This window comes from Lissotriton helveticus, chromosome 3_1 (genome assembly GCF_964261635.1).
Source record: "Lissotriton helveticus chromosome 3_1, aLisHel1.1, whole genome shotgun sequence".
Lineage (NCBI taxonomy): Eukaryota > Metazoa > Chordata > Amphibia > Caudata > Salamandridae > Lissotriton > Lissotriton helveticus.
Window position 1 is genome coordinate 1,810,779,116 of NC_136061.1, and position 16,551 is coordinate 1,810,795,666.

The following is a 16,551-nucleotide window of genomic DNA, read 5'->3' on the forward strand; positions in this document are numbered from 1 at the left end:
GAATGCTAACCCCGTCGCCAGAATTGGCGAGGGGTTAGTATTCCAATTCGTATGACACCTTACTCGACATGTTTTGATAAAGCGATACCAGAGTTGGCACATAACCGCGAGGATTATAATGCACTTAAGAGTATATGGTATGCGATATCATGGAAACGGCTAAGGGATAGATCCCGAAAGCCGCAGACAGGCTCAGCTCATGCCAGAGCACCATCTCACACGATTCCAAGCACTCTGCCTTCAGGATTGTTAAGGCCTGCCATAGGAGTGACTGATAGGAGATCTGTGTGTCCATTTTTAGGGTTAGATATAGGTATACTATATCTAAAGCAAAGGGTGATTACACCACCTTGCCCCAGCTGTCAAGCAGCCAGTTGTGTCAGATTTGGATGGCCAGCCAGGGGTGGCATAATACATGCTGCAGCCCCTGGTAGGCCCTGGGTACACCTATGCCCTGGGTACCTAAGGTACACTGTACAGGGACTGATAAGGTGGCTCAGTATCCAATTTAGATATGTACCTAAGGTACATGGAATCCATTTTACAGAGAGAGCAGTGGGCCTGAGGTCCTGAATAGCAGGGCCTCTGGTCAACTAAGTCAGAAAACCAGCAAAACACCAGGCAAAAAGTTGGGGGCAACCATAGTCAGGGATCAACCTTCCTACATAACCCCCCCCCAAACGAAAGGAGATAAGGCTATCCTTGTCCAGGTAAGCCTATATTGCCTAAGTGGCCATTTAAGGAAGTGCCAGCACTGGCATGGTTACCCCCTAGGTCATGGTCCACTAAGCAACCCCTCACCCTAAGGGTGTCTGAGGGTCTCCACCATAGGGAATCTCTACCTGTGGTGTGTTTTGTCAAAGAAAAAGGCTGGTGCTGAAATGGAGTACTGAAGTGAGGCTCCACTAACTTTGGGCTCAGCTTCCTCCAATCATCATCCACCATAGAGGCCTTCCTTTCCAAGACTGAGTTGTTTTGGGCTCTCGGGGTCAACCTCTGGCTACCTACAGCTGGAGGTTGGGTCCCTCTGTTTGGCTTACTGGAGGGACAGGTCAGGTCTGGGGCCCTCAGGTCCCAAGTTTGGCTGTGCCCAACAGTGTCCATCTGTGGGAGGTCCCTAACTAATTTTAAGGGGGATCCCTCAGGAGTGTGTCTTATTTTCACTTGGCTAGGACTACTAGCTTCAGTGCCCTTAATCTGTTGATTGGGGAATTCTTTTGGACAGGGGGCCCTTTGGGGTCCAACACTGGCCTCCCTGACCTCTACAGCCCTGGGCTGACTGAGGCAGGGTAGAGAGGGGCAGGTTACCTGCTCCAGACTGGGTCCCACCTTGGAAGGGTCCACTGACATCAGGGGTTCTGCCAGGCTAGGCCTGACTACCTCTGTGGCAGTTTCTTCACAAGGGGTCAGATCAGTTCCCTGAGGAGGCTGATCCTTTCCTAAAGTCTGGTGGGAGGGAGATTTCTCTTCCTCCTCAATACTCTCTGTCTGAGTGGAGTGATCCATAGTTTCAGGCTTCACAACACTGTCATCTGTCTGAGTTTGAGCTGTGGCCATCACAACTCTCCCAACCTTTTCAGGAGGGGGCTCAGTTTGGGTGTGGGCTGTGACCATCACAGCCTTGACAACCTGTTCTGGGAAGGAAGTTGTCTGAGATTGGGTTGTGACTGGCACAACCCTCCTGACCTGTTCAGGGAGGACATCTTGGACTGGGGCTGTGGCTATCACTGCCCCACTAACCTTACCATGGGTGTTTACCATTTTAGAATGGGTTTCTTGCTCAACTTCAGCCCAGGCTGAGAGCTCTAAATCATTCCCCAGTAGGCAATCTACAGGCAAGTTTGGTGACACTGCCACTCTCTTGTGGCCAGTGACACCTCCCCAGCTGAGATTGACCACTGCCATGGGATGATCTCTCTGTACTCCATCAATATTGGTCACCTGGTATGTGGCACCAGGTAAAAGTTGCCTTGAGGGGACTAGACTCTCAGTCACCATAGTGATGCTAGCCCCTGTATCTCTATAGGCCTCAACTTTTATACCATTGATGAGGGGCTCCTGTCTGTACTTGCCCAAAGTGTTGGGACAAGTTGTGAAGTTGGCAAACCCCATGCCAGTCTCACAGACAAGAGTATCTAAGTTTGGGGACCTGGTTAGGCCAGAGTCCCCAGGAACTCCCAAAGTAAATGCACCCAAATTCTTGGGGGCACTCCCACCACCTGGGGGATTACTACTAGTAGTAACAGGAGGTTTGGGAATGTTACTTGGGGGTATGTTTTCCTTATTGTTATTCTTTGGGCAACTGCTGTCAGTTTTTAAATGACCCACCTGTTTACAGGGATAACAATAAGGTTTCTTCTGGTTGTTGGAAGGATTCTGGGACCCACCCCCCTCAGAGGATTTTTGGGGCCCTGATGTGGTTTGATCTGTAGATTTATTCCCACCCTTCTCTTGAGGCTTGGTTGATTCCTTTTTCTGGTCACCACCTTGGTTCTTGGGCCTAATCCTGGTTCTGACCCATTTGTCTGCCCTCTTACCCAATTCTTGTGGAGAGGTCAGATCAGAGTCTACCAGGTGCTGGTGTAATAACTGGTTCTGACAATTATTTAAGACTTGCTCTCTCATAATAAGATTATATAATCCTTTGAAGTCAGTAACCTTGCTACCCAGTAGCCAGCCTTCCAAAGCCTTAGTGGCACAATCAACAAAGTCAGACCAGTCCTGAGACTGAGTTTTCTGGGTGTCTCTGAACAGCAACCTGTACTGCTCAGTGGTTAAACCAAACCCATCAACCAGTGCATTTTTCAGGACCTGGTAATTGTTAGCATCCTCAACTCTAGTAGTGAGGAGCTTATCTCTACCTTTGCCATCAAAGGAGAGCCACAGTATAGCTGCCCACCGACTCTGGGGAATGCACTGCACAGTGCAGGCCCTCTCCAGAGCAGCCATCCATTTCTGGATGTCATCCCCTTGCTTAAAGGGGGGCACTATTTTAGTCAGGTGTTTAGTATCTAAACCCTTCTCTCTATCTCTTGGGAGATTGCTGCCACCAGTGGGAATTAGCCCACTCATCTGCTGCTCTCTTGCCAGGGCAAGCTTCTCTTTGGCCAGGGCAATTTCTTCCCTTTCAATCCTCAGTTCAGCTTGTCTCATCCTAGCCTCATGCTCCCTTCTCTGAGGGGAAGTAAATCTCCTCTGTGGAGGATTCCTTCTCCCCTGAGAAGAGGCATTAGAGTGCAGAGATCTATTGGAGTCCCTAGAAAGAGATCTATCTCTCCTAACTCCAAGGTTAGGCCCACTTCGGGTTAGTACTGGGGGGCCCCCAGATCCTAGCCCAAGTAAGTCTAAGTTGGTCCTAGTTAGCCTTCTGACTACCTCAAGACCCTTGTCTACCTCATCCCCAGAGAGTACCTCCTGATCCTCCTCCTCAACTGCTGAATCAGTGTTGGGGAGGTCTGGATCCCCAGAGGTTCCCTCTAAGGCTGGCATGCTCTCATGTAACTGAGAGAGCTTTCTGGCATCATATGTCTCTAAGAGACCTATCAGAAAGGGAATGGTGGGGTTAGACCCCTGCTTCAGTTTCCTGGAGACACAGAGTTGCCTCATCTCCTGAAAATTGAGAGCTGCATATCTTGAAGTGACCTGTGGAGGGTCAACACTGACCAGGGGAGTCTCAGTAGAGTCCCCCTGAGTCGACATGCTTTTCTAGTGAGGTGTAAGTGGTGCACTTACCTACACTATATGTTTGCCTACTGATCCCTTGCTAGAGTTGTAGTTTAGGGTGTGCTAGGCCCTAGGAGCTACAACAGCTGGTTCAGTAGAACTCAGAGTATTCTAAGCTAAGTTATATGTACCTTTAGTACTTATGTGATCTTTCACAAGATATTCTTAGGGCATGTGTGGTAAAACAACAGCAAGCTCAAATCCCACCCGCTGCTCACCAATGTGGGAAGTTGGCCTGATGTGCAGTGTTCACTATTCTAGTGATCACTATATATCAGTCCAAACAACCCTTATTGATGATTGGTTGTAAGTCAACCTTATAGACCAGCTATCCTAGTAGCATGGATACGAGCAGTCTAAGGCTAAGACTCTAGAGGGCGTGTTAAGCCAGCTGTTTTACCATCACATTACCCCTTGAACACCCAGTGAAAGGACACCACACAAGTGTTATGAAAATAAACAGTGTATTTATTAGAATCACAACAACCCTGTACTCTTTATGAGGACAGGGTGCTAGGCACACAACAAAACTCTTACGAAAATACTTTTAAGTTAGCACGTTACACAAATGCCCGAGGGGCACGAAAAACCATATACACTAAAAGTGGAATGCGAATTACTAGCAGGTAAGTAACAGTTCTAATAGGCTTTGGAATCGCTAGGACTGGACTAGGGAATCGTTAGATTACTACTAGGAGGCCCAGGGGACTCGGGTGCAGAGTGTGCACTCTCACGCGGGATGCGGGACAAAGTCTATGGAAGCTAGAATTCACAAAGTTAGTGTTCAAGGGCGAACCCGACCTGGTAGGGAGAAAACGACAGTGGATCCTGACCCTTGGATAGTGAGGCTATGCTGGGACACCGGAGTGCCGAAGTTACCTAGCCCAGGGGCTGCAGCTGCATAGGTCTGAAAAGACGTCGGGAATCTCGTTGCCGGACCAGGAGCCTGGAAGGAAGAAGTTGCTGGCAGGCGACCAGTGAAGAAAAGTTCGATGGATCCAAGCCTGGATCAAGGAAGAAGAAAACCTGAAAGCAGAGGGGACCAAGTTCTTGAATCACTAGCCAGTGATTAAGTGGGCACCAGGATGGCACCGGGCGAAGTCACCGCAGTCAGGTGAGTGGGCGCTGCTGGGCTCTGCAGTCTCTCGGACCAGGAGGCGTTGTCGGCGACCAGGATGGAGGTGCGAGCTGTCCCACGAAGGATGAAGTCGTTGGCGTCGAAGTTACCCAGGATTGGGCAACAAGCCTTGGCTAATTCAAGCCCACGCGGTGGACTCAAAATGGCGTCTTGAGTGGACCAGGAGGGTCCGGGGTGCTCCTCTTCTGGAAGGGAGCAAGGGCCAGTCTGGAGCAACCAGACCAGCAGCAGAAATGTCGTCGGGCGTCGTCAGGAAGGCCACAAGCCAACGGGCTAGTAGCCAAACAACGCGATGAGCAGCGGAAAGCAGAAGGGCCCCACGCAGATCGTGGAGATGCTGGGGGGCTGCACTTCGGAGCTGGAGCTGCTCAGAGTCGGGGCTTCTCGGACCCCAAAGCACTCACCAGTAGATTACTCGGCGGGCTTGCTGGAAAGAAGTCGTGCAGTCTTGCAGATGGCCGGTCCCTTGAGGTCTCGTCGCACCCACGGTTCTCAGCTGGGCTGTAGAGGTGGGTAGAGGTCAGAGGTGCCAGGGAAGCCGGTTCTCGTCGAGCTGGGCAGTCGGATTCCGGAGGAAGGACTTACAGCAGACCGCAGTGTTCTTAGATGGTGCCTGCGGATGCAGGGTGACTACTCCTTAGTCACAAGGGAGAAATCTTAGGAAGAAGTCTTGAGTTCCTTTCGCAGAAAGTAGTTTCAGGATTCAAAGATGATCTGATTTGGAAGGGGGCCAGTTCCTACCTTTATCCTGTAAAAAGGGGCTGGCACGCGACTAAGTCCTGCCCTATGGGTGGGACTAGGAGGGGGGTGGTTACACCCACTTCCTTGGCGGGCTTTTCCCCAGCACAGGGTCTGGAGTGACCCTGGAACTGGTTCCAGCCAGCCTATGCACAGTGAGCACCGGGGTGCCACGTGCAGTCACCTTCCTCTAAAGCCCTGCCTACCTACAATACACAAAACCCTGTCTGGGACGGTGCTGGCACCGCCCCTGGCAGGAAACCCTTTGTCCTTATCTCCTGCTCTGGGAGGACTCCCAGCAGCAGGAGGGCAGACTTGTGTCTCGGTGGCAGCATCCATTTTGTGGAGCTGAGGCTCTGTCTGACTTTAACCGGGGTTAGGGGTTACATACATGTCGTGTCCCTCTAGAAGGGTGGAATGCTAACCCCGTCGCCAGAATTGGCGAGGGGTTAGTATTCCAATTCGTATGACACCTTACTCGACATGTTTTGATAAAGCGATACCAGAGTTGGCACATAACCGCGAGGATTATAATGCACTTAAGAGTATATGGTATGCGATATCATGGAAACGGCTAAGGGATAGATCCCGAAAGCCGCAGACAGGCTCAGCTCATGCCAGAGCACCATCTCACACGATTCCAAGCACTCTGCCTTCAGGATTGTTAAGGCCTGCCATAGGAGTGACTGATAGGAGATCTGTGTGTCCATTTTTAGGGTTAGATATAGGTATACTATATCTAAAGCAAAGGGTGATTACACCACCTTGCCCCAGCTGTCAAGCAGCCAGTTGTGTCAGATTTGGATGGCCAGCCAGGGGTGGCATAATACATGCTGCAGCCCCTGGTAGGCCCTGGGTACACCTATGCCCTGGGTACCTAAGGTACACTGTACAGGGACTGATAAGGTGGCTCAGTATCCAATTTAGATATGTACCTAAGGTACATGGAATCCATTTTACAGAGAGAGCAGTGGGCCTGAGGTCCTGAATAGCAGGGCCTCGGGTCAACTAAGTCAGAAAACCAGCAAAACACCAGGCAAAAAGTTGGGGGCAACCATAGTCAGGGATCAACCTTCCTACACTCGTGCAGCAATGAGCGCAGGTCTTTGCGTCGTAGTCGCTTTCCAAGCACCAGAGGCATTCAAGGTATGGGAAAGTCACCAACATCTGTTGATGACAGGAGCTGTAGGGCCTGAAGCCGGTCTTCCTAGTGAACATTACTGCCACAAAAGATTCAACAAAACTTAGGAAAAGCACAGTTACAAAGTGACAGAAGGGGTCATTTACTCAGATCTGCGCTGACTGGCGTGTAAAGAAAAGAACTGACGTCAGCGAGCAGGGGTACTGTTCACAAAACAGATTCTGGATGTAGTCTGATGCCTGGGGATAATTCTACGGTAAACAATCAGCTGTTAGAGGTCTCCATCAGATTTTTTTAAACCAAAGGTAACTCTGTTTTACACCTTTTAAGAGTTCCCTACCTTTCTGAAAAGATCGTTTGGGTTGACTGTATTCTGCTCTACAACAGCTCATTGTTCTTAAAGAGTTGGCCTTCTATAAACATCAGCAAGCATGTTTACGCAGATGTGCACACCATTCCATAACTTCGAGTTGTAATGTAGCATCACCCATTGTCTTTACAATCTCAATCCATAAGCCTGCTAACTAAATGTAAGTCGGGCAACAGTCTTGGAGGACTGCATCCCACAAAAAGCCATTGGACTGACTAGTGTAACCTGAAATCTTTTAAACAACGATAGTGTGAGACAGTGTGAAAACTAAGTGGTGAAATTTGGCCACCAGATCTTACAAAAGGGATCAAATGGCTAGAAATACCCCAAAAAGTCCAAGAGGAACCGAATACCAAATTGTATCAACCAGGAAGGAGCTATTATGACTATAGATGCATTCTGCCTCCCCAGTGGGGAAAATATATTGTGAACTCATCAAGAAGAGAAAAACATGAAGGCCTTATTCTGAGATTAATCTCGAGAAACACACCTACTGTTAGAGTTCAGATCTGGCTCCCAACGGCAGAATGGAGGATGGCAAGCAAACTGGTCTGTTTTTACTTCTTTCAACAGTCCCCTAACTTTCTAAATGGATCGCCTGAGTTGACTGTGATCTGCTCTCCAACAGTTCATTGTTCTGTATGACGTACTGTGCTATAAAAGATCAGATGAAAAGTTTACAGAGATGTGCACTGCATTCAATACCATCAAGATGTAATTTGGCATCACCCATTATAAATATCAACTTGCTTCGTAAACCAGCTAACTAAATGCAAACTAGAAATCAGTCTTGGGGGGGACATATCCCACGTAAACCCTGGAACTGACAAGCATAATCTGAAACCTTCGAAACAGTGATAGTCTGACGTACTGATTTGATCAGGTAGTCAAAAGTAGCCACCACATATGAGGGTTCAAAAAGTTAAGACAAACTTGAATTACCAAGAAGGATAGATTAGGGCTTTGGAAGCTGTCTGACTCCTCAGTTAAGAGTATAAATTGAGGAACCACCAAGAAGATCAAAAACATGAAAACCTGATTCTAACATCAATTTTGAGAAGCACATCTACTGGTAGAGAGTCCATAATGGCAGAACAGAGGACATTGTCTTAGCAAATAAAAAGCTTCGGCAAAAGCACGAGGTCTGGCTTTAATAGGCAAACACATGCATTCTGCACAGTGTACAGTGTGTGTTATAAATTATGTTCAGATTCACATCGAGTAAGGAAGGTATGGTCTTCTGTACAATTTGTGATTAAAAGGAGGTTGGAATGGAATCACAGGTCACATACATAAATTCCGTTTTTTGCATAAGTATCTAACATTGCTCAAGATGCATGCCAAATGTTTAAAAAAGCAAATTGTGTCATCCCAAATGGTTTTAGTCAAGTCCACTGTCACAACTGATGCGGGGGTTGTAAAGTCTGGTGCTTAAAAATGGGAGGTGCACTTGAATCTTCAAATTGATGTGGACATTGGCTCATTTGGGTATGCTCTAAGTGAGCAGAGACTAACATATGGCAGGAACTGGTAGTGTGGTTGGTGGTGGTAGTTCTAATAGTTGCTCTGAAGACCCCTGAGAGTTGTGTATTGCTAAAGCTAGTATGCTTTGTTGGTGGTGCCGTCAGGGGACCGTCACTCATTGTCTGAGGCTTTAACAAGGGTAAAGTCTGGGCTGTACAATCTCTGTTAAGCAAGGTGTTAGGCAATCTGGAATGCATTAACTGTACTGTAATTAAAGACTTCACTCACTCCAATTGTACTGAGGACTCATACAGTTAAGAAATGACAGAGTACCTGTGATGTTTCATCAGGCAACACTGTAAAATTGATATCACATTGTATTCTTGAAAGCCATAATAACGTCCTTTTACAAGGTTTTCCCCTAACCTCTACAATAGCATTGGAAGGCTTTGATATTACTTTTGGAGCCAGTATTCCTCTATGTTACCATAAGAAATTAACGAAGCACAGATTAGTACAATTTCCCCCAAACACTTTGGAATGTAGAGAGGTCTTAGTCTTACTCATCTGGTTTGAAGTCTTTACAATGTACTTTAAGCAACAGCATCTACATACAACTTCTTCTGATAGGCTCCAATTCCAGTTCTTCAAGCACTATGCTGGACATGTGCAATAAATACTAGGTTGTTCAAAACTAGAAAAAGTTGTTTTGTCCCACAAGCTACTTTAAATACAGGCCCAAACCACTGTGATTCTACCTCAAGATTTCTATGTAGTCAAAAGGCTAAAAAACAATCAGTCAACTGGAACAAGGGGATCCAGAAAACACAGTCACAGAATGAATTCATATCCATATAACAATTGAGTTTGGCTGAGGAGGCCAATGCAGGAGGACTGACCATGAAGTGTCAAAGAACAGCAGAAATCAAGCCAACTGAGAGCAGGAAGAACTCGAAAAATTAAAATCAAAAAGATTTGTGGTACAATGTATTTCCTAAGCACTGACTAGCTCAACAAAAAATTATATGTCAGTAACGGATGGAATACCATGACGAAGGTGGCAGCGCCATGTGAGTGGTTGCTCAGTGCAGGTGTAGGCTAGATCACGTGAAGATGATACCAGTGGAAGGATGACAATTGTACGTAGAACTGAGACTTTTCGTTAAAACTAAACATATAAATGTAAATGAAAAATGTATTACTTCTAAATCATTTTAAAAAGTCCTATTAGCCATCAAGATGTCAGAATACACACATCCATGAGAGACATTTGACATAACTAAGCAGGAAATGGTACCAATTGAAATACTGGCAAAAAAACACAATAATCTTCAACAAGGTTTTCATCCTCACCTTCTTCTGGCTCTACCTTTTGCTGAGTTAAAATCTTAACAACAGATGGACTTTTCCATACTCCACCTTCTTTAGTGGCATCAACCAGTGATTGAAGGTTAGTGTGTCCAAACCCTGATAGCGCACCATGAGAAGCCTACAATAAAAGAAAATGATTTAAGTTCACTGAAATCAGAAGCGAAAAAAATAAGTAAATAGCTAATGAACATAACTGTTCACTAGAGAAACGAGAGTGCTAGAGCATCTCAATATGTAGTGTAGCTCCTATTTTCCCAATAGGCTCTGCGCATTGGAATAGTACCTACAGCAGTAAAGGCCTAGGCCAGACGTTAACTAGGTCTACTACTGTCGATGCTAGACTTAATTTTTGGGTTTGCCAGCTAAGCTCAGAGTTCGCTAGAAACTTTCTCGAATGTTCAAGGAAGGATTAACTCCCCTGATTAGACAAGAAGGGATTTAGTTTCTGACAACCATAGAACATGACAACTTTGCTCTCCCCTAATCAAGAGTCAATCTCAAGAGTCGTGTGAGCACAAGGCAATTATTTTACTCTGTCAGTACGTGCATTCTTAGTCTCATCAGAATGTAGAGAAAAGGAAGAGACGGGCGTGTTCAATAAAAGATGTTATTTATTGATCAGTCTCTTTTCTCGTACAAGAGAAATGGATCGATATTATTGCAATACTTATAGTTAAGTAAAGTGCATACATTAGAAGCAATAGTATAAAATAATACTGTAAAAACATTGATATGGTTTCTGAGCCATATGATGTTTTAAAATGATTAAAATATATTTACATACACATATACATTTGACTAAACGTACTCAACTGGTGTTTCTAAATACGCCTACCCCGTGTACCTGACCTAAGTCTAATGCGTGGGCGGGAATAGAAAGTTACAGTTTAAGTTAAGTTTGTTTTTGCCAAGTGAATAACTAAAGAATTCTCTAGGAGGGGTTATTCAGTTCTGTACCTGGAATTTAGGATGAATGAGGAATGGTATCTCTTTCTCTGCTCTCGATATTCCAGGCTGCCTGCGAGGGCTATCCGGAAGCGCCGGTGCTGGGTCTCTCGGCTTGAGATAGCAGCGCGTCTCTCAGCGCGTCAGGAAGGCGGGGCTGCTGCCAGCGGGGTCTGCTTCTGCTCTCTGCTTCGGCAAGTATGGCTGCTCCGTCTTGTCACCACGCGTGTGTTTTGCATAGGGCAAGGTCGGCAATATTTATACCTTAAAGGTGCCGGGATTGACGTAAGGATGGACATAGGTACGTCAATAAAGATGTCATACGACTTGCTCGTTAGCACATTCTTTACTAAAGTTCTCTGTGAAATCAAAACAATGGCCGCACGGATTATCCAGGTTGTCATAGGTTTGATTTGTTATGAGAACGTCGTATGCCTTATCAGGGGCTGGAGGAATGTCGCTTGTCTAATTAGATCTCAAGCGTTATGACCTAATCAGATAACACGTTCCTGTGCCGTAGTGTGACTGCGTCAGATAACGGTATCTGCATCATGGGGGATTACTTGCCTCATGGGCTGACTGTTAGTTAACTAGCTAGTAAGTTTAACCAGAATAGGGTCAGGAATAGGGGGATCGATTCAGAACCTATAGAAATACACGACACCCACTCCACGCTAACTATGGTCATATCTACTAATCTATGCATAGTATAACATAGTACAACATACTATAGAGTATAGTGTATACCTTACCACCCCAAAATACATAAATGTATTTCGAAATTTTCAAATATACTGAAAAATTGCAGTCATATATATTGTATGCACTTAAGCTATGAATTAAATGCAAAAGTAAACACGCATTGTTATGCATTATTGCTTGTTGGTATATGAGAAATACACATGAAATGGCTCTTAATATGGCTATACAGAAAAAAAGTCGAAACCATTTCATCACATAAAATATATTGTGAACATACCAGCGGGCAGCTAAAGTCTATATAAAGTCTATAAAGTATCTAAAAAAATAGAAATCTTAGTTCTCTAGGAATAGTTTCTTACTTTAAGCAGAAGATCAGTGTCCCGGGGAAAAATATATAGAAAAATATTTTAGGGGCTTGCTGAAAAAAGTTGCTGTCCGTGAACTGGATTGTAATTGTTCATGTGACTTTATTTTTAAAGTTGAAGGCCGAATTCAGGGAACGCCGTGTGCGAGTTTACTCAAAAGTCTCTATTTCTGTTCCGGAGAGAACATCATATCATTCAGGCTTTCGAAAAAACTGTCACCAGCTTCATGGGAAAGTTCCTCTAAGTCGGAAATAGGGGTAACCATGCATTTGTGCGCATGATTGTCTCCATTGACATTCTGATTTGCATTGCTGACAGAAGGTCGTACCTGTTCGATGCTGCTTTCATCTTGAACTTCACTACTCTTCAATCGCAGTGGTGAAGATTCCAGGAATGCCGTCATCAGAATTGGCAGCCTTTGAGGGCAGCACAGTGCGTGAACCTTGGTAGGAACCAACAGTGTATCTGCATCCGATTGTAGCGTCAGACAGGTGTCTAACACGCATTCTTCTCCGCATAGCAGACACCTTAGTACAGGTAAAACACACCTTTGCCACATTGGTCGAAATGATAGAAACCAAGTCATGTTTAGGTCTCTAAGCCGGGAGAGTCCCAGGATTTTTGATATCCGGTCCCGGTATCCAATGGCTAGGATCGTATCTTCCATTGTCGTCAGAGTTTGGTCTGTGACATGGGTTGCCATAACGAAAAATAAGGACTAGGAATAGGATTCCTGCAATTAGTCCCAGGATCAGGGGAAGTCCGCCAAAAATCGAATGGACGAAATCTGGAAAAATACCCAGTATGGCTTTGAATGGTGTTAATGCCATCGAAAATACTGTCTTAAATACCTTTGAGACCCCTGTGGTATCAGAAATATTTAAGATTTCGCTCAGGATTTCCGCGAAATGTACGGGGGAATTGGTTGATAATAATGTATGTATTATCTCTGCAGTCGTCCTTGCGACTTGTAGATCATACGTTTCTTTAGATGACGTGAGCCTTGTAGGCGTCTGAAGAAGCACTGTTTTCATTCTGCTTAAAGTGTCTATTCGAATAGAAGTAATTTTCAGACCGGGCCATGCCCTTGCCTCCCTGTCTGGAAAGGAGCTGGGGAACAAAGAACGTCCACAGCACTTGACCTTCGCCGTCGTAGTGACGAGATAAGGAGTCCCGGGCATAAGACTACAACATCTGCGGTCTACAATAAGAATGTAACTCCCATTATAGAGTCTTTGAAAGAATGGTTCTATTTCAGTTGCAGGTGCGCCTTGCTGGTGACATGAAAGGTTGTATGAATTCCCTTCACAGGCTCCGTGCAAACTAATACCGTTACACAGAAGCGTGCCGCTTAGTGACATAGCACAATTGTTGCCACTAAGAAACACTTTCTGTCCTTTGTTACTGACACATGCATGTGAATAGGGCAGGTTCCAAGTTGTTTTAAGGTACCCCTTTCCCAATTTCTCGTACATGCCAGCCTGTATATATTTTTGGCAGTATTGAAACCTGAAGGTTGAGATTGGAATATTTATGATTCCGTGGATTATCCATTCACTGACAGGTCGTTCTGACATTGTCATTGGTAATCTTTCTAGTTTTTCAATGCTCAAGATTGTATAATCAGCACCCTTCTGCGCCATACCGATTTGTCTATCAGTAAGGTTAAAGATTTGGAATAGTGACGTTGTGTTGATTAAACGCCAAGGCACGTAGCCTGAACGCAGATTTTGTAACGTCCAGCCAAGCTGTACAATAGAACGCAATTGTGACTGACCATGTTGTAATAACAGTAAGTCTTGCGATAATATATCGATTGCTGAAGACACAATGCTGTCCAATGAAAAAATTCTGGAGGACAGAGTCATTAACCCATTGTCCACTACAGAAAGTGATTTTTCCAAATTAATACGGTCAATTTCCCGTATTCTTTCTGCTGTCTCAATTTGAGTAACCTTCCAGGCCTCATTGTATGCTGCATATACAGAGGCTGCTATGAAACGCTTTTGACGCTGTTTGCGTGGTCCCATTATGAAATCACGCAAGTCAGCACCATCAGTAAGTAAAGTTAGGTGTTGCTTAATTTCAGGCAGTGTGGAAGTTTGTAGCCATTGAAGGCATAATTTGCCCACACTGTAGGTTGTTATTATCCCTGGGTGATGTCTTTGGGGATATCTAGGGTCTGGCCTGGTCATTTTGAAACCCTGTGTTTTATTCAGGAATCTATCTTGACAGTTATTTGTATCTGTGGGCCAGATCAACCATTGTTTCCAATCAGGATGTGTTCTGTTTTGGTTAAGTATATGGTTTATGTCTATTTCTTCATCTGTATCAGAGTTATTGCTAAACATTGTTGGCTTTGGAATAGACGGGTTATTTAAATCTTTGATTTTGGCTAAGCCAAGACAGGTGGTTTGTTGAACAGTGTCATTTAAAAATATCATTTGTTCTGGGATCATGCAGGCTCTAAACAAAGCTTCTAAACCCTGTACTTGCCATTCTTTTGTGCCCCAAACACTTTTCAAATCAACATTTTTGTCCCAATAATCGAATCCAAAAGTATTCATTTTTTCAAAGAATGAATCAGAATAAATCAATTTTGTGTTGGTTATCATGGTTTTGGTCCCTGTCTTGTTTGACAATTTGTAATAAAATGTTTCAGCATTACTAGTGTTAAAACCTTGAAAGTATGAATATTTGTCATAAACGGTTCTAGAGCTCCCTTTTGGAGGTGTAGCACAATGTTCCCATTGATTAAAATTTAAAACATTTCTAGGTTGTGCAGATTTATGCAAGAAATGGTTACCATAGTGGTTATAGCAATACATACTATCATAATTTGTAGAACCTTGCAAATAATCATGTTTTGTAAATTTAGCAGACATTACTAAGTCAGACATCATATTGTTTATACTTTCAAAGTCCCAATCATCAGCAAATGAGTTTGGTTTCGCAAAATCACTCAAGGAGATCTTGATTTGGTGTGGATATTTCAGGATCTCGACCGGACCATAAATTTCATAGTCAGTGTTGTCCTAGGCTACCCCACCAGGTATTGGAATTGCTGTGAAGTTGGCTGAAGAAAGTTCTGAAGAAAGTTCTCGTTTCTCGACGTGTGAAGATGTGTGTGGTTTGAGGACCAAGTTGATGTTCTGACTTGCTGTGTCCATTTTAGCATATTTTCCCTCAATGAAGCGTCCCAAGGTAAATACCATGATGAGCCAAAGTATGAGGATAAATGCACCAAAACCCACCCAAAATTCAATCCATGGAGAAATCAGATATGTTTCTTTTAGTTGTTTCAAAAGTTCCTTCGCTTTGTCTTTAAAGGATTTTGGTGATGGCTGTGTCTTTTGTTCACTGAAGCCGTCAGAGGAATCATCGAAGTTGATGAAGTAACCAGATGCAGTTCTATCAATTGTTCCAATTGGTTCAGGATTTTTGTTTTTTGCATTTTCACTTGGAACTTCATTGTAGATTGGTGTGTCTCTGCTAAATGTCTTTATTTGGGTTTTCAGAGGTCTGAGTTCTATTGCATTGTTGCATAGTCCTTGTTCTTCTTCTTTAGGCGTTTCGAATGTGATGAGCCTCTTTGTTAGGACCTCTGTACTGGTAGCAAACCTTGGTGTTCTGCTACTTATTGGGAGTCCACTTGGCCTACTGTTTGTTATCGGCCACATGTTGTGGTTTTACCAGGTCGATGGATACAACTCGGTTCTCCTTTTTTCCAGCAAGTGGCGGTAGTACAACTGATCTTGTCCCGTTGACAGACAAGACAGGAACTGCTTTTCTGTAAGAAGGCCCAAATTCCTTCTTTACCGCGATCTTCTCCCTGACTAGATCCCCGACTTTTGGAATCCAGACAGGTCTTGCTGGGACAGGTGGTGATTCTTCAGTGGTTGTTGGCTGTTCTTTCAACTGTATGTTGCTCAGGTCTTTTCTTGTTTTGTTTAAGTCCTGTAAAATAGCCAAACGGTCTTTGACATCAAAGCTTTTTTCTATTACCACTGAAGTCTGACTATCAAGGTCAGAGATCAACATCCTAGTTCCGAATAATAATTCGTACGGACTGAATCCCTTCAGAGAATTTCTTGGCAGGTTATTTAGACTACGTTGGACACTTATTAGATGTTTGACCCACCCAGCTCCCGAACCTAATACCCTTTCTATTATAGATTGCTTTCTGTCTTGGTTTTTTCTTTACACCATCCCATACCCTCAGGAAGGAAGTGAGAAGATTCCCGCTGGGCTGTGCTCATTTGGCCATTCTTTCCCCCCCCCAGGCTGGATTGCCTGAGAAAAAAAGAAAAAAATGGTCGAACGTAGCATGCTCTTAGCGTATATGCCATTTAGACTCGCAAATCTTGTATAACAGTCCGGACGTCAGCCGAGTGCTGTGGATCTACATTATAAGTGGGAACTAGCCTGTATATGTTAATCGCAAGCCATTCTTTTTAGTGGTGATGTTATCTGCCTTGATACGACGAGGTATTAAACTGCTTCTCTCCCCACTGCGATCTCTGTTGCAGTTTGGGCAGTTTTTTACAAACATGGTGTAGTGCAGGCTCATGCCTGGCCACCAGTACCGTGATTG

At 44.6% G+C, this 16,551-nt stretch overlaps 1 protein-coding gene across 2 annotated transcripts in view; it reads right to left on the bottom strand.

Annotated features, from left to right (window-relative positions):
* RLF (RLF zinc finger) overlaps positions 1-16,551 on the bottom strand; it is a 320,814-nt gene that overhangs the window by 153,505 nt on the left and 150,758 nt on the right. For both annotated transcript variants that reach the window (XM_078682707.1, XM_078682708.1), the window contains one exon: positions 9,928-10,063. In XM_078682707.1, the coding sequence (XP_078538833.1) occupies positions 9,928-10,063 (136 nt within the window). The remainder of the gene's footprint in view (positions 1-9,927; positions 10,064-16,551) is intronic.